The following is a 17,609-nucleotide window of genomic DNA, read 5'->3' as shown; positions in this document are numbered from 1 at the left end:
ATGTGATAATAGTATATTATTAATAATGCATGATTGGTGGCTGTAAAAACGGTACTAACAATTTGTGTGTGCAGAGAAACCTCTTTTTTGTGCAGAGAAGCCTGCAGTGGGGCTGCTGAGCATCAAAATGAGGATAGCGGATGGGGCCATATGATAATAGTATATTAATAATAACGAATGATTTGTGGAGGTATAAAACGGTGCTAACAACTGGCGTTGTCTTTCAGCCGTTTATTTGCAAAATAGAAGCTTTTATATAAAAAATAGATCAGGCAGCACGCAAATCCACGAAGTATACAGATAGGTTTATTTTAAGCGCTTCCTAGAACATAAAAGTGCCTCCTCCAAGCGAACGCCGCCAATTGGCATCAAGCATTCGTTCAGAGTACACTGGGGCACATATGTCACAGTGCCTCTTTGTTGGGGAAGAAATTTATATGCGTTTAAACTCAAGAGTCACGGTTTGTTAAAAACCCTTGAGCACTGCAATTTTTATCCCCCACTCTATCTTCCTTGATTGATTACAAAAAAAAAACTACTGCAAAACAAGTACTTCATTCGTGGACGGTAAAGCACACCCTTTTTTTCCAGCACAAGACCAAAGTTCTGTGATCCTTAGGTCGCCGAGTTGTCAATTGAAATAAAATATTTCCATAACAGAAGTTCACAAGCTTTTTAACATGCCCTCAGCGGGCTTGTAGGGGCAACGTATTTCTCTAGACGTGTTTCTAATTCGGGGGCACATCCCTCTATGCCTTACCTGTGGATGTTAAATCAGGATGTGATTAATAATTTGTTCGTATGGCGGTGTTTATTAGACAGCGCGTCTTTGAGCTTATGACGAGTGGTTCCCTGGCCCTAGTTACAACCCAGTGTATGCAAATGATCAGCTGACCCGTAACAACAATAGGCTGTACGCCAAGGCTCTTTCACTGAAAACGGAAAAGGAATGGTTATGTCTGCGGACTGATAAATGCCAGATTAAAGCAAGGCAACCGCGTGGTAGCAAAGCTCATCGCATTCGCGCAGAGGCTGACCTTACGCTCCTAAGGTAGGGTTGAGCACGTTCGGCAGCTTACCCTTCAACTTGACCTCGCTACATCGTCTTGTCCTATTTTTCCAGTGATAAAATCTAAAGCTTTTTAAATAATTCCTCTGTATCAGCATACCTGTTAACGCACTAAGCCTTAAAAAGATTATGATGACCTTAACGCCCTCTTACTATTTCAATAATTTCGTTCCTACGGTCTGCTTGTCAGAAACGTGGCTTCCGACACACGATAAAACTTGTTGAGCCTTCCCGGATACGAGTAAGGGGACTGTTATCGTTCACAAAGCAGTAACTGCGCAGCGATCTTCATTTCACCCACCATATCTTAGAAACCCAGATATAACCTTCAAAAGGCTGTGAATTACAGCGAATATGTCTGGATAGAACTGGTTCAGCCATCATCACCTCCTAAAGCTAACAAACGTATTCTTGGTTGTATCTACCGTTCGCCTTCATCGTCAATTTCTGAGTTTTGTGCGAGCTTCAACCAACTTCTCTTGAATTTGTCGCTAGAGCACAAGAATGTAATTATAGTGGGTGAACTGCATAATATTATGATGGACGATACCACGTCTAGTTGCACTGGGTATGTCGATTGTTATTTTTAGGTTTTAGTTAGAAATCTTTAATCACACTCCTTACAAGATGTATTCCTGGGCACAGCCGCACAATCGTTGATTCTGTACATTCAAATTTCCTGTCACCTGACCACTGGGGCATACTTGAAGCGAATACCATTGATCACTATCCCGTTTTGTTTTATTATGGATATGTTATGCATTATCGTGCTGTCAAGTTTACGAAATCCATCCTGCAGAAAGAATAATTTGTTAAATGTATAACTAATATTGACTCGTCTTCTGTTGAAACGTATACCGACGCCTACGTAGCATTTCATGAATTTTCACCTTTCGTTTGAAAATGCCTTTTCGAGTCTTCTAAAATTGTGGGACGTCAGGAAAATCATCCAGGTCCCAAAACTCGTGGTTAACAAACTGCAATTTACAGTGCCGGCGCCAGAAAGAAAACCCTTCATAACAAAGTGGAGCACCGTCCTTATAACAATAGATAGAAGTACCGTTACACTCTTTATTCTTTATTATTATGCAGCAATGATAACGCGCGCTGGTAATAGCTCCAAAAAACAATGAAAACTAATCAACTCCTTTTTAAACAATAATACGTCCGAAGTCACCATCACCGAACTCCAGCACTCAGGTCGGCTTTTCGATCAGCCTTTTCACATTGGAAACGAATTCGATTCATCGTTTTGCAGTCCCACCCCTAGTGCTCCAATGACTTTTGAACACTTTCAAGTGTGCTTCACAATCTGTACACCTTTTTCCCACAGTCCCTAATGAAATAATCGACATCTTAACTAAATCTCCCTAGTGCAGGGCTTGTTCAAATTCATTCGAGTAGCATTCGAGTAACAAATGCTCTTTCCTGGGTGTCATTCTTGATGTCGCATTAAATTACACTAAACACGTTGCACAATTACGAAGAGAACTAGCTTAAGGCATTAGAATCTGAATCAGAGCACGTCATCATTTTAACACTACGACCTCAATTATACTATGCTACGCCTTTATTCACAGTCATATTAACTATTATATCGCGACAAGGAGCAATACTAACCTAAATCATTTATTCCTTATACAGCGCATACAAAACCAAGTCATTAGAATAATAACATTCAGTTCATATCGCAGCCGTTTCTCTTCGTTGCGTCACACTTTGAATATACTCTCAATTTGTAGTCTATTAAATCTCATCTCGCCATTATCTTCTTCGAGTCGATGAATAATCTTGTACCATCAAGTGTATTGCATACTGTTGATCTTCTTGACGCTGATCCTACTAGATTTGTGCCAGATGGAAATATTTTGCTACCTGTAATAAGGACTAATTAAAGGCGACATACCGCAAATTTGTCTGCTGTATCTATGTGGAACGCTCTACCACCCTATGTCAAACGCTGTCCATCACTTGGTACTTTAAAAAAATAATTGTTTCTTTACTTACTGAATTATCAGGTATATGTTTATCTCTTAAGAATATAGTTCGTTGTTTAGAGATTTTGGTTCCTATTCTTTATATTTATCTGCATTTATTTTTCTGTTCTCATTCAATTACGTTTGCTACTGCTATAATGCACTTTTATTCACCTCCCTATACTTGTTTGCAACCTTGGACAGGAGGAGGTCCCCGTAAAGCCAAGTGCTCTCGGACCTCCTTCTGTCTACGTTGTTTTTGCTATGAACTTAGTAAACTTGATTCTGAAAGTCTTGGACGCGTGGTATAATACACACCATCACACAGACTCATTATGAGTCACATCATGATTCATGATTTAACATCCAGAAGCATGGCAAGACGGGATTGCTTGTTTATATATATATATATATATATATATATATATATATATATATATATATATATATAGATATACAAGAAGCCATGACATTGTTCTATAACTCTTAAGAGAGAGAGAGAGCAAGGACAGAAAAGGCAGGGAGGTCAACCATACGAGCACCCGGTTTGCTACCCTACACTGGGGGTGGGAGAAAGGGAAATAGAAAAAGGACAAAAAAGGAGAAAGTAAGCACTGAGTGCCTCGGAAGTGTGTACGGTGGTGTGTAGCAGCGGCGTCATTGAGGCTGGCGCCAACAAGCAATAGCGCTGTACTACAACCCTAGACCACGCGTCATTAACGTTTCCTCCAACAAACGGTGCTGTTTATATATAACAGTTCTACCCTGTTCTCGATGATGTGATATCATCATGTGCCTAATGCAAATTCAGTCCCTTATGCGTCCTTATGAGATTCCAATGCGCAAGCCACCTTATTCTACCTTCACGCACGTTAATCTAGATTAGTCCACTTTAATTTAACAGACCTTAATCCACCATATTCCAAATTATTTCACCTTGAATTACTTTACTTCCCTTTAATTATCTTTACTACACCTTAACTCACCTTCAAGTAATCCGTTTTAACTTTATTATACACACACAAACATACAAGGCGCTGAGGATGACTTTTCGTGCCACTCGTTGCACACGACGACGGCTTTTCTGCCTCATGGGAGATAGAATGCTATCGCGTTAATAATGGCGCGCTTCAGTTTCGTTTCTCGTTTTTCTTAGAATGAAAATTTTTTTTTGCATTTAATCTGCAACAGTGAACAACTGCAGGATAAAAGGCATGCGCTCTGATTGAAAGCCGTTAAAACGTTGATTTGGATAGTCACAAAGAAGAGTTTTGAACGAAAACGCCTTGTAAAGACCACCAAGATAACCATAGAATGTCTGGGATGTGTGTATGGTGGTGTGTAGTAGCGGCGTCAGTTACGTTGGCTCCAGCAAGTAGTAGCTCCGCACTGCGATTCCTAGCACAATGTTCGAAGTATTCTAACACCGTGATTCAAAGTACACTCATAGAGAAAGAAAAATACAATAAGAGGGGACACTCCCATAGAGCCCAGCGGCCGAATTGACTGCAGCGCACCAAGCCGTCGACGTTAAAACCTGAAGCACACTTCCGGTTTCGGTTTTGTGCGCGCGCGTTTTGAATACTAGCTGGTACACGTGGCGCCTGCTGCGCTGATCCCCTTTTCGTACCATTAATGCGCGTGCTTTTTATTTCTACAGGCGCGCGCTGCTTAGGGCGGGAAGCAGCATTTTGTAGGATGTGAAAATATACGGAAAGGCAGCTGTCAGGCAGGGTTTGTACAGCAGTGCCATTTCCAGAAAAGAGATGCTAGGATAAGCTTTCAGTGGAATTCCATATTTATTTCATTCCATCAAAATAAAACACTGTGCAGTCCATGTGGCGTAATAAAAAGAATGCTGATACATAACACAAGGCATGAGGCTATGAGTACACTACAGAAGCTTAGAGAAAAACAAAAAGTAATGTTTATTTCACTTCATAAAAAAGCGGCGTTCATACCAATCATACATTTCGCATTCATTTTGCACGGCCAACTGAAAGACAAAAAATGACACGCACATCCACGTATATTTTTGGCGTTTCGTTTCCAATTAACACACAGTTTAGTATGTAGTCTTGCTGAGACCACCACATTGCTTTGCACTTAAATATAAATCCATGCCCTCTACCCCCAAAATAAAACAAACGTGGTATGCAGTCCATTTGGAGCATTAAAACGAATGCTGATACATACAAAACATAAAGCTTCGAATACAATACAGAACCTTAGAGAAAAAGAAAAAATTGATGTTTATCTCGCTTCATAAGAAAGCAGCTTTCACACCAACCATACATCTATCTGCAATACACTTTGCGCGCTGCAAGCAAACTGAAATACAAAAAATGACACGCACATCCACGTATACTGTCGCCGCTGCGTATCCAATTAACCCACAAAGCAGTGTTGCTGAGCACCAAATTGCTTTGCCCTTAATTAAATCCATGCCCCCTCCCCCATCGCTCGTTCCACGAGCTAACACCCCCTACACCCCTCGCACACACATCGTCATGCTTTTGGCATTATATATCCAATTAACACAAAAAGTAGTGTTGCTGAGACCACCGCATTGCTTTGCACTTAAATATACATCCATGGCCTCTACCCCCAAAATAAAACAAACGTGGTATGCAGTCCATTTGGAGCATTAAAACGAATGCTGATACATACAAAACATAAAGCTTTGAATACAATACAGAACCTTAGAGAAAAAGAAAAAAGTACATCAAAAATAAAATAAACTGTCTCGCCTAGAACTTCAAAATATGGTTTTCCAATCGTGATGCCCAATTTCTGCGCCAAGCTGACATTTGACGTGCCTTGGTCACAGATTACCGCTTTGACAACAATTCTGACGGCTTTAAGTTGCTCAATAATCGAGATTAGTAATTTATCAACAACATTTGCCCATGTCAATGCATGCCCTATCGTAAATGCGACTGGCTGAACCCACCTCTTAGATATACCTGCCAGAAGCACAACCATGGCTCTGTCGGCAATACTTGATGACCGCTCGATGCCATCATCTGCAAACCCATGCACAATATCTTCACCGGCATCATAGGATAAGTTCTTTTTCAAAGCTATTTCATCAAACATGAGGGTGCATACTCGGTCGCGCTCATTCCATGCGTGAGTGCTAGCAGAAATACTTTGAATAATTCCGGGAATCACTCCTGGTGACATCCTAAAGTTGCACAGCCAGCGTCTCAGAGTACGCTGTGTTGGCAAAGAGAAAATTGGTGCCAAAAAACGGTATGCACGGGGTCCACGGAAGTTCAAATGCAAGGCAAACTTTTTGAGCCAGATAGGGAAGCGCTTGCCTTTTCCCCTCTGCTGCAATCGCAGGTGTGTACACAAAAGCTTAAAAACCTCCTCTGTCACTGATGGACGAATAATGCCCAGTGCCTTCGAAATGGATGGCGGTAGCTTGCTCTGCTTCTTCTGCAACCGTTTGATGGTCCGCTGGCATCTTGCTAGCTTGGACTGCAGTCGCCGGACGGTCGCCCTAAATTTTGTTGACGGAGAGCTCCTCACTGCGCTCTTCCAAGCAACTGTAAGATACAAAAAATATGCACGCATAAATAAAGCTACGTGTACAACAATTCGACAATTTCTTGATACAACACTAATTTACTGGTTACTTCATACTGAACAGCTCATTATGAAACTGTAAAACAGTACGATACATTCAACCAAATATAACCATTGTTCGCAGGTACAATTCCTACACAGAGCCTCCATGAACACAATTAAAAGTAGATCTAAATTGCTTTGTGTCAAAGCCATGAGGGAGCCTTTCTCGCATATACTCATGAAGGAGTTCGAGTAAATAGTACAAAAATCAAACAATATGAGTTTCCTTCGGCTGCTCAACTTTTCCATTATTAAAATGAACCACTATTACAAGAACACCCCCCATCTTGAAGAAAATCCACAAAGCCTTTGGCTAGCGTTAAATGAACCAAACACTTACCGGGATAGTTTCCTACTGGTCTTTCAGCTGAATCGAAAATGTTGGCGCTTGGGGACACCTCGGAAATGGCATCTGCACAAAAACACAGAGCAAGATATTACCCAAACAGCTTATGCATCCCAAGCATCCTTTGAGCTACAACGCTAACAAGAACTTGCCTGGCACAATTTTGCATTACCTCCCTCACTTACTGCCAATATAGTTGAAAGTACAAAGCAACGGTAGCTTGTGCGTTGACAATTATTTCCTAACTTGCACAGCAAGACCGAACCAAATGGTAAGCATCAACAGTTAATACCACTGTGCTCTTTAAACAAAATAAATATTGCATAGTTTATAAGTTGTACGTCATGTGTTTACAGAGTTTGTTAGAGATATCACTCTACGCATTTACAAAGCTCATGCTTCTGCAGACAAGCATTCATAAAAGCTTCAATTTCTGATATGAGAAGTGCCAGTGTCCACCACACAATTTAACAATGATACAATCATAGTACACATATATGGAAAATATATGTCACAAGAATAATCATCCTAAAAGATTGTGCACTTTATGAGCGTGCTCCAATCTGAACAGTACTCTTAAATATCGCACCTTGACCTTCCAGTTACCTCGTATGTAATGGTTATTCAAAGGTTATGGTCGACTAAGGACTTATTTATTAATTTCACTTATTTCGATATACTGCAGCCCAGAAGGGCTATCGCAGGAGTGGGGAAATACAATACATAGAATAGCATAAAGAGCACAGAACATCATGACTAATATACAATAGAAATTCATTGAGTGGTAAAGATCTTGCGTAACCAGGCAGCGCACTCCGCAATCTCAGAAGGGACAGGGAGACTAAACGCTTCGGTATGATAGTGACAAGTGGACGTATTCAACTCATAGTGACTGGTGATATTGGGTCTAGATTTCCCTTACTTGCCAAGTAAGGAGAATGGAGAATTGTGGGGAGTAAGAGTATAAAGAAACCTGAAAGATTCAAAGTGACGACGAGAAGAGAGACTGGCAAGTTGAAGACTAAGATGGGAAATGGGCAAAAAATACCCGTCAAAACGATAAACGAAGCCCACAGCTTTCTTGTCAGATGCACTTTTTTTGATAGATATTTTGTGTGCATTCCAAACGCCAGAGCCACACTTCAGTATTGGACGAAGCATCGTTTTATAAGTGAGGAGTCGTGTGCTAAGTGGGGATGAACGTAGTATGCGTTGCAAGCAGCCTAAGCACTAGGTTGCACGAGTTCGATGTGAAGCATCTCCTAGAGGGTAGTCGTTATACGAATAGGTAAGTGGAGAAGGCGGAAAATGTTTGGTAAATGACATAGGTACAACTTTCTGGAAGTTGATTTGCATCTGCCAAGTCACACCATGATTGAAGTGATGCAAACGAGTCGTTATGGATCATGTGATCGTGACGAGTTTTAATCGTATGGTACAATACACAATCATCTGCCTAATGCAGATTCTAAGAGGAACATTACTTGTTAGATTATTTATTAGGATCAAAAATAGAAGCGCACCCAATATTGAACCTTGAGGCACACTAGACGTTACACTGCATGTGGAGGATTGAGAAGACCTAAAGAGTACGTCATAGTACGTACTGAGACCGATTGGATAAAAAAGAAATCCAGTTAAACACTTTGTTGTTAAGAATAACAGTGAGCTTCTTGAACAATTCAGAGTGCAACACAGTGTCGAAAGCTTTTGAAATATCAATAAATATTGCATCAATTCGATCACCTGCATAGAGGGCCTGATGGGGCCTGTGCGACGGTAGTGTATTCAATAAGCTGGGTTGCAGTGATAAATCCAAACCGTGCTGAGCACCAGATAAACCATTACACTCCAAGAATTCAATATGTTCGCAAATTACACATTGAAGTATTTCACAAGAATGACACGTTATAACGATGGGTCTGTAGTTTAGTAAGGACTGCTTACTACCATATTTGAATAGCGGAATAACTTTAGCTGTTTTCCAGGCAGAAAGTATAACAGACGTCGAGAGAGATTTCTGAAAAACAATTAAATATTGACTAGTCCATAAAAAGTCTCTAAAGAGAAATGCCTTATCTATATCGCCAGCTTAACCTTTTTCAGATTCAGTTAAAAATCAAATTCAACACACCCTGGTTTGAAACAATAATGTTGTTAAAAGAACTATGCGTCTGCTCTATAAAATGTATGATAGTTACCATCAACAGCACAACGCTCATCCTCGGTAGAACTGCTGCCAAACATATCCACCTGGGAGGTCGTTGCACCTAGCTCGCTCACAGGGGTGTTGCAGCCAGACATCTGTTGTAGGCTTGCTGGAAAAATACCCATCATTGCCACTTTGTTAAGTTTAACTTGATACACCAAACTCACCTTTAGCAGCATGGCTTGCCGTCATGAGGGAGCCTTGCTCGCATGTCTTATGTAGGACGTCCTCACCAGCTTGTTCCTCACTTGCAGGACGGCTGCAGCCTACATTCATTGGCAACACTGAGTGTTAGTCGCAAACACAGGACACTACAAGTACCTTGCAAAGCAGGGTCTTCAAACATAGTGCTGATGCCTATAGTAGACTTTTCCAGATGGTCCTCTGGAACGGTGTTTTGATGTGATGCAACAGCGAATCCAACAGATGGCACATCGGCAGCATCTGCAAAAGCTAAATAGAAAAAAATGTTCACCTGAGGTTGGTTCAGGTCGAAATAATTGCCACAAAACTCTTACCACTAGCAATTCTATGAAGACACAGAGACGTACTTGAGCTACAGCAAAGTGCACCAAGACAGTGCTGACACTTGGAACTTTGCTCTATTGCGTACCTGAGGAAACTGTAGGTACAGCTGTTCTAATGAGTCGCGTGCGACCTGGGTCCAGGAAATCTTTTGCAGTGAAATGGTCGCTGCATATCCTGTATGACTTGTACAACACACCTGCCGGCTTTTCCATAAGGTCGGCTCTGCGGGAATATGCCACCCATGCCGTCGACCTGCGCACGTTTTAAAAGAGCATGTTGTATGGCACAAACAATAAGCATCAAGCATTTTATTGCATTAGTGTGTACATGCTTGACAAATCAGGAATTTAAAATGCGCTACATTAGTTATAAAAAAAAATTTGTACACTAGTTTTGAAATTGCCGAACAGCTGTAGGGGCCTCTAGAATGTTCCACTTAATGCGATAGAATGTTTCATTTTGCAAATTTTCTATAACAAGATACTCACAAAGAGGTACACAACACTTAAGTTACAGGTACAATGGTACGCTTATACCACAAAAAAAAAAAAGATGCATTTGCTGCAATGTGTAAATGCTCATGATTTTTTAAGAATCCCGAACTGATTCCAGAGCGTACACATTATGCCCCTCACTGGATTACTTCAGCTAAATAAATGTTATAATCGGGCGACATTGCTGCATATTTTCATTAAAGCAGCAGAAACAGTGCGCTGCTAAATTGCAACACAACAAACCTGCTGTCCTGTGGGATACGAAAAAAACTGGTGCCGGGCTTCTTTCTCGTTCTTCCATTGTTTTGGCACCACTGTACACAACAGTAACTGCCGTACGAGCCACTACAGGAGGACATCTGTTGAGAAACGTAAATGACAAGCATGTGTCATTGATGTAAAGCGCTTGAAGAGGCGACATGCGCGAAAGCGGCGAACAGACGAGATTACGAACAAAGGCAATTAGCTTTAACATTTTTAATTTAACAAAACATAAGTTACAGTAACGTTGGGCGCCAGAGGAAGGGCCGCAAATTTATCTTGCTAGATGCATTTAAAGCGCGAAGGCCGAGCTGCTTTTTGCTGCGTCACGACAGGCGCGGCGAGCGGGCCTCAAAATAATTTTCTACAATGTTGGGCGTCAGAGAAAGAAAAGCGCCATGAACTTGTCAGTGCATTAAAGCGCGAAACCGCGCACCACGGCAGAGCTGCTTTTCGCTAACTGCGTCGCAGCGCCAGGCGCACCCACTGCGCTTGAAAAGTACCCCAAAAAGTAACCAATTTAGTCACAATAATGTTGGGGGTCAGCGAAAGCGCCAATATCAGTAGACGCGAAACTGCGTCGCAGCGTCACAGCACCCTGTGCGACTAGCGTCTATGCTAGCGTCGCGTGCCCAAAAACTACTGAAATTAGTTAAAATTAGTTAAGGCTTACAGGAAGCGTCGCAAACATCTCCCAGTACGATTCTTTAATTAAAATTAACTGCTCCACGACGGCCACGCTGTTTTTCGTTAACTGCATCACAAGTCTAGACTAGGTGCCAGATAAGCCTAATTGCTCGAAATGCGTCGCAGACTGTCAAAGAAAGTTTCTCACCTTGCCGTTGTCCAATAGTGCAATTTCGTCATGTCGCAGTTCCGAACGAACGCTAGAATTCGCCGGGTGCCCATGAAACCAGGCTAAATCCCAAAACAGAAAAACAGTCACACGGGTGAGCAAACAGTCCAACGCTCAGATACACGGCCGGTCGCTCTCGCTTCGGCGGCGTGTCTGACGAATGACGCAAACATCTGCCTCGTCATTCGCCCGTTCGCCTGTCGCTAGGCAACGGAAGTAAGCCGCAAAGTTTAACTTAATTTATACGCAGATATCTTTAATTTTTCCGGGAAAGAATAAAATAAATTAAACAATTGCTGTTAATCTCATTTCACATTCTTCTTTTTCTCGATGCTCGCGACCCCAATTCGTCGATGTTAAAAGTATAGCGTGACGTGTTTCCTGTTTCCAATTTTCGCCGAGTGTCCGCTCTTGTTCAATTCCCTTTCTCTATGGTACACTGCGCGTTGCTTCCAACTAATGGTGTTGTGCATAAATAGCGCTGAGTGAGTGAATAAAGTTTTATTAATAAAACGCGCAACCGGCTAATCCCACCACGGGGTTGGCAAATGTAGCCTGCCGGCCCAATCGTGGGCGCACTAGACGGCCAGGATTTGGTCCTCAAAAACGGGAGTTCACAGGGGAGTGTCATTGAAGTTGCCTGCAACAAACGGTGTTGTGTATATACAGTAAAAGCTCGTTAATTCGAACCGCAAGGGGAAGCCGCTTCAGTTCGAATTAACGAAAGTTCGAACTAACGAAAGTGAAGGAGAGCAACAGTACACTGCGATTTGGAAGCAGTAGGGCGTGTCAGAAATTTGGCGCGTTAGAAAGTGATGGCGTGTGCCGCGGGTACACGCCATCTTCAAGTCGAAGCTCTGGGTCCGACTGTGCCACACCACCGATGTCCACCGAAATGAACGTTAGCCGAGGCTTAACACCATCACAATGAATCGCGATGGCCGATACCTCCTAAGCTGAAAACAGAGGTGCACAACCGACGAAAACTGCCGAGACAAACACGCTGAACATGTGAAGGTGGCGAAGGCCCTGATTCGTTGGTTCTTGATTGCAAGCGCAGCTGCGACGTACTTGATTCGCTGTGATTTGGCGCTTGCCGTGCCATCTCCGCACAGCATTAGCAGCTGTACAAGATTTGCAAAGCCTCCGAGATTCGCAACAGGCAAGAAGTCTCGGAGGTTACGTAGAACGGAGAGGCGGCAGCCGCCGCTGCCTTCTGGCTGACCCCACGTCGGTTAGATTTTTTCCGATTTTGCCTTCTCTCGCCATTCTCTCCGTTTCGGAGGCAATACAGCCTTGTGTGTAGGCAGTAGGCGCGTTTCTCTGGCCGTGTGCCAGGCGAGCGTAGTTCGAATTATCCGTGAGGGAACCTTCTCGCGTTCGAATTAACGGACTTCTTTATACATAGACTTCTGTGGAGCTTGGCCGGACCAAATCGTACAGTTCGAATTATCCATAAATTCGAATTATTGAAGTTCGAATTAACGAGCTTTCACTGTATATAGCGCTATACTACAAGTAACATTACGGAGGGATGTGTGCGGTTGAAGCCCGATAATTAATGACAGTAGAATAATAATAAATGATTGGCGGCGTTAAAAGCGGCTCGTGACGTCGTCGTTACCGCGTCATGGTCGCAATTAAGAAAGGAAAAAGGAAAATAAAAAAAAAATAAAAGAAGGGACAAAACTACTCTGGTGAAACCGGTTGTGACGGCACTCCGGCTCTGTTGATACGATCGCACTGAAGGGGCCATCCAGCGTCCTGGCAACTTATTTCCACACCGTTCAGCAGACGGTTTCCATATCCTTGGCACCGGAAAACCGATGGGTAGACGTGCATTAGCTAGGAAAACCAAGTAAGTAAAACCGAAATAACAGCCGAGTTAAAGCATGCTTGCGCCGTAATAGAAAGTTCCCCGAATACCCGCCGCATTTCTCTTTTATGCATTAGCATTAGGAGCGCCAAAGTGGAAAAAAGTGTGTGAGAAGCGTGGGAAGGAGGCCATGTGGTAGTAGTAGAGGGTTGGGAGAGCTTAGAAGAGCTTGTGTTTTATGCGTGCGTGCGTACGTATGTATGTATGTATGTATGTATGTATGTATGTATGTATGTATGTATGTATGTATGTATGTATGTATGTATGTATGTATGTATGTATGTATGTATGTATGTATGTATGTATGTATGTATGTATGTATGTATGTATGTATGTATGTATGTATGTATGTATGTATGTATGTATGTATGTATGTATGTATGTATGTATGTATGTATGTATGTATGTATGTATGTATGTATGTATGCATGCATGCATGCATGTATGTATGTATGTATGTATGTATGTATGTATGTATGTATGTATGTATGTATGTATGTATGTATGTATGTATGTATGCATGCATGCATGCATGCATGCATGCATGCATGCATGTATGTATGTATGTATGTATGTATGTATGTATGTATGTATGTATGTATGTATGTATGTATGTATGTATGTATGTATGTATGCATGCATGCATGCATGTATGTATGTATGTATGTATGTATGTATGTATGCATGCATGCATGCATGCATGCATGCATGTATGTATGTATGTATGCATGCATGCATGCATGCATGTATGTATGTATGTATGTATGTATTGTTAGATATGGAGCTGGTTCCTGCGATTGCTTCGAGTTCCCCAGACCACATCGGATTGCAGCACAGCTAATTGAGGAATGCAGAAGCAGGAAAGCGCATTCCAGAGAAGCGGCCGAGCAGACAAGTTTAGGGCAACAAGTTTACATGCCAACAAGTTCGTGCGCCGCCGGGATTAGTAGGTGGGCATCCGACAATGAAGCAGGTGCAGCCCTCCCCTTCTCTTTGTTCGAAGTGCATTGCCAGTCTGCGATGCAAGACCGCAGCAAGCCGCCAGGTGTGACACCACGACACGGGCGCCTACCATTGGCTGCAAGTGGCGTCATCGGAGTGGACTCTCCCATTGGTCAAACATGACGTGACTTGCAGTGCTCGAAGGGTTTATAAGAAGCCTTCCAGAGAGACCTGAGCATTCTGGGACATGCCCTGATTCCCTGATTCACCTCTCTCGAACTTCTTGCCGCGGGCCGCAGCGTCCGAGTTGCTGCGGGCCCGTAATGTCTGTACGACTGTTACTTGTCGCTCACCTCCTTGTATATAATGTAGAATAAATCCCTCCCAAGTTTGGGTCTTCATCCCGACGTCCCGTCCTCCAACCCCTACATCTGGTTGGCAGCGGTAGGATCGCCTCCGAATGCATCAGCTGGTGGCAGCGCTACGGATAAACCTTCGTCAAGAGAGATACTAAGGAACCGGGAAGAGCGAAGAAGAGAGAGCCTTCGTCGAAAGAGGTCCGAAGAAACTGGGAGTAGCGAAGAAGGAGCGAGCCTTCGACCCAGGGAGTCCGGAGGAGCCGGGAACAGCGGACGAACGAACCGGATGGCAGGGTGCTGCAACCGTAAGTGAGCGCGTGGTTTTTTTCCTTATGATTCGCCAGACTCAAAGGTTGTGTGTTCAATTTTGATAGTTCTGGGAATCGGGAATTTGTTGCATTGTGTGTTTGCACAAATTAATTAAGGAAAACAGTTTTAACCACCTGTCGGGGCAGCTGCCATGGATCTTAGAAGGTTGACGAGGTTAGACTTGTTGTTGGTGTGCGACGATTTGGGAGTTGAGGCGGACGAACGGATGGAAACGCCAGCTATCATAAAGGCGATTAACGATAGTGGCAATGATGACAAAAGCATTGAGCTTTCTTGGGAGGTGATACAGGAGCCACGGGAGCGTGTGCGTCGTGTACGTTTGCGAGAGCGTCGTGAGCTTAGGAGTGAGCGTCAGCGTGAAGAACGCGAGAATGAACGGAAGCATGAGCTTCAAGAACTTACTCTTAGGTGTCAGCGTCACGGACGTGAGAATGAACGCGAACGTGAGCGAGAGGAAAAGTATGAGAGAGAGAAGGCAGCACTGATCAAAGAGATACAGTATTGTGATCAGTTATTGGCACAGAGACAACGGCTGTCTGGGAATTCTGTAGGTAGTACAGAGCGAAAGAATGAGGCAGCATCGAGCGGATTTTCGCCAGAAGCCGATGAAAAGAGTAGTGCCTGTGAGATTGGCTGCAGATTCTTAAGTGAAGGGAAAAGGCTAGCTGCTAACGATGCCTTAGTGGCAACAGAGGCCGTTAAAGGCCGTAGTGAGAGCGACGAGGTGCTGTGCCAACAGATGACTGTGGAGACAGCTAGGCCAGCTGCGAACAAATTGGCACAGTTACCGAGCGTGTGCGTCGCTGGTAATGTTAGCGAAGTTGCTAGCGAAGAAAAGGGTACTTCTGACCCGACAGAAGCGAGCACCCATGTAGAGCCAGATGTGCGTGCAGAAGTGAAGTGCGAGCTGGACGATGCAGTTGAGAATAGTTCTCGGGGTGGCGAGCTCCGTAGCTCACGAGAAAACAACTGCATTGTTCAGGGATCGGTGCGGCTCTCCGCCAGTCTAGATAGCCTAGAGAGGGATGGTTCAGTTAATAATCATTCGGACTGTGCGCGTGAGACAGCGATCGATACCGACGGGCTGTGTGCCGATGCACAGCGTGAGCTGGGCAATGTAGCAGAGGGCAGTTCGCAAGAGTGCGAGTTGTCTTACTCGAGTAAAGCCTGCTGCATTGTGCCAGAGTCGGTTGGGCTGTCCGCCAGTCGAGGCAAAGTGAGAGTAGATTTAAATGTAAATCACTCAGACTGTGCGGGTAAGAGACCGATCCGGGCCGACGAAATGTGTACCGGCCAGCACGAGGCACGAGAAGGCGACATGAAGGCTAGTGCGAAGAGAAAGCGCCGTAAAAAGAAGCGCAGTAAAGACCGAAAGTCGGTAATTAATGTAGCGCCGCCAAAGATGGCGAGAAACCCAAAAGGGCAGGGCGCGAGGAAGAAGGTGCGGTAGTCTAGGACGATGTTGACGCATCCAAAATGGTCGAGCCACCGGTCAAAAGGGGACCGCGAAGAATGTTCTGCGCGGACGCGGACAAAGGGCACGGGGCAGTTAATCTCCTCGTCGTTCCGTAGTTCTTTTCATAGCTCAGCGTGCAGTTCGAAGAAACGCAAGGTGGCAGGACGAGACCAGGTGGGGAGTAGCGACGCGGTCAATCGAGTTTGTGTTGAAAGCGGGGCGCGGGGACGCAAATTGGCAGGAGACCGTAACGTCTTGGGGGAGCTGATAGTGAATCAGCCCTTTTGTTGTCTCTCGGCAGCCAGAGTAGCTTTCAGACCACGTCCACCCCGGGTTAGACTCAAAGTATGAGTCAGACGTAAGCGTTTGCAATGAGAGGCCAAGAGAGCTTCCGTAGTAGGAAAACGTGTTGTTTTGTATTTTATTTTTGAGCATCGGAAAATTTCGCGATTTGAGACTAGTTTCTTTCAATGTGTAAGGTTTGAGCTTTGTTTATGTTTTGGTTCGAGAAATCTCCGAGATTTGAAAGATGCGTTTTATGTAAACATGTAGTCTCGCGAGATGCTCATTAATAAGTAGATAGGCTTTTTTTTGTGTGTGCGAGTAACCTGAAGGTGAAGGTTATCGTCGAAAGGCCTATGGTAAAGCGCGAGTGTTATTTAACCTTCTTTCTTTTTAAGTGTTGAATTTTGTAAGGTTAAGCGCGTAGATTTGAGTGAGTGCATGATTTGCACGTAGAAGCGTTCTTAGTTCCATTAGCGCGTGTCCTGTGTGGACGGAAGGAAGCAGACTTTATGACTGGGTTGCTAGTGTGTGTGTGAGGGCAGCCGTGTATTCTGACTTCTCTGATAAGTATGCGTGGAACGAGTTATTAAGACGCATTATTTTAAGGGTTCTGCGGAGTGTGTAAGTCCCGCAAGTTTAATTGTTCGTTTATGTCACGTGTCCTGTAGGACTTTCAGGGAAGAAACGTGAGTAAGCGTAAATGAAAAGTTTGCCTACAACGCAAGTGCGCGTTTTGTTTAGTGACCACAAGGCTAGTGCGCTTGTGATTACGTACTTGTGAGGTTGACCAGATTGTTCAGTGGCACCAATACGTGCGATAAGTACGCCACTGCGATAGATTGGAAATATGCTGTTCGTGTGGTTAGGCCACTTATGTTATGTTCGGCTGTTTTCATTTGTTGTTTGCATCATCAACGACCCTTTTGTTTTGCAACAACAATAGTGCCCTGGTCTTGTCGGCAATTGAGGAGAAATGGATAGCTGTT

The 17,609-nt window shown here is 43.7% G+C and overlaps 1 protein-coding gene across 2 annotated transcripts; it reads right to left on the bottom strand.

Annotated features, from left to right (window-relative positions):
• Positions 1-4,949: 4,949 nt before the first annotated feature.
• On the bottom strand, positions 4,950-11,797 carry LOC139048490 (uncharacterized). 2 transcript variants are annotated; one of them, XM_070522893.1, is made up of 8 exons: positions 11,355-11,797; positions 10,502-10,617; positions 9,850-10,016; positions 9,558-9,689; positions 9,404-9,502; positions 9,229-9,345; positions 7,022-7,093; positions 4,950-6,599 (listed from the first exon to the last, which is right to left on the bottom strand). In XM_070522893.1, the coding sequence occupies exons 2-8, from the start codon at positions 10,615-10,617 to the stop codon at positions 5,647-5,649; spliced, it is 1,656 nt and encodes a 551-aa protein (XP_070378994.1). In that variant the 5' UTR covers positions 11,355-11,797; the 3' UTR covers positions 4,950-5,646. The 2 variants fall into 2 exon arrangements, with proteins under 2 accessions (XP_070378994.1, XP_070378995.1); XM_070522894.1 differs by lacking the exon at positions 9,229-9,345.
• Positions 11,798-17,609: the final 5,812 nt, after the last annotated feature.

Source organism: Dermacentor albipictus, chromosome 8, assembly GCF_038994185.2.
Source record: "Dermacentor albipictus isolate Rhodes 1998 colony chromosome 8, USDA_Dalb.pri_finalv2, whole genome shotgun sequence".
In the NCBI taxonomy this organism is placed as follows: domain Eukaryota; kingdom Metazoa; phylum Arthropoda; class Arachnida; order Ixodida; family Ixodidae; genus Dermacentor; species Dermacentor albipictus.
Note: the sequence above shows the minus strand (reverse complement) of the source record. Positions and strands in the feature narration are given on the sequence as shown.

Bases quoted from the DNA above. Each gene is read 5' to 3' on its own strand.
- LOC139048490 (XM_070522893.1), bottom strand. From the start codon at position 10,617: ATGTCCTCCTGTAGTGGCTCGTACGGCAGTTACTGTTGTGTACAGTGG. The intron at 10,017-10,501 runs GTTTGTTGTGTT...AAACGTGCGCAG, and splicing joins CGTATCCCACAGGACAGCAG to GTCGACGGCATGGGTGGCAT. The intron at 9,346-9,403 runs GTGAGTTTGGTG...GTATTTTTCCAG, and splicing joins GGCAAGCCATGCTGCTAAAG to CAAGCCTACAACAGATGTCT.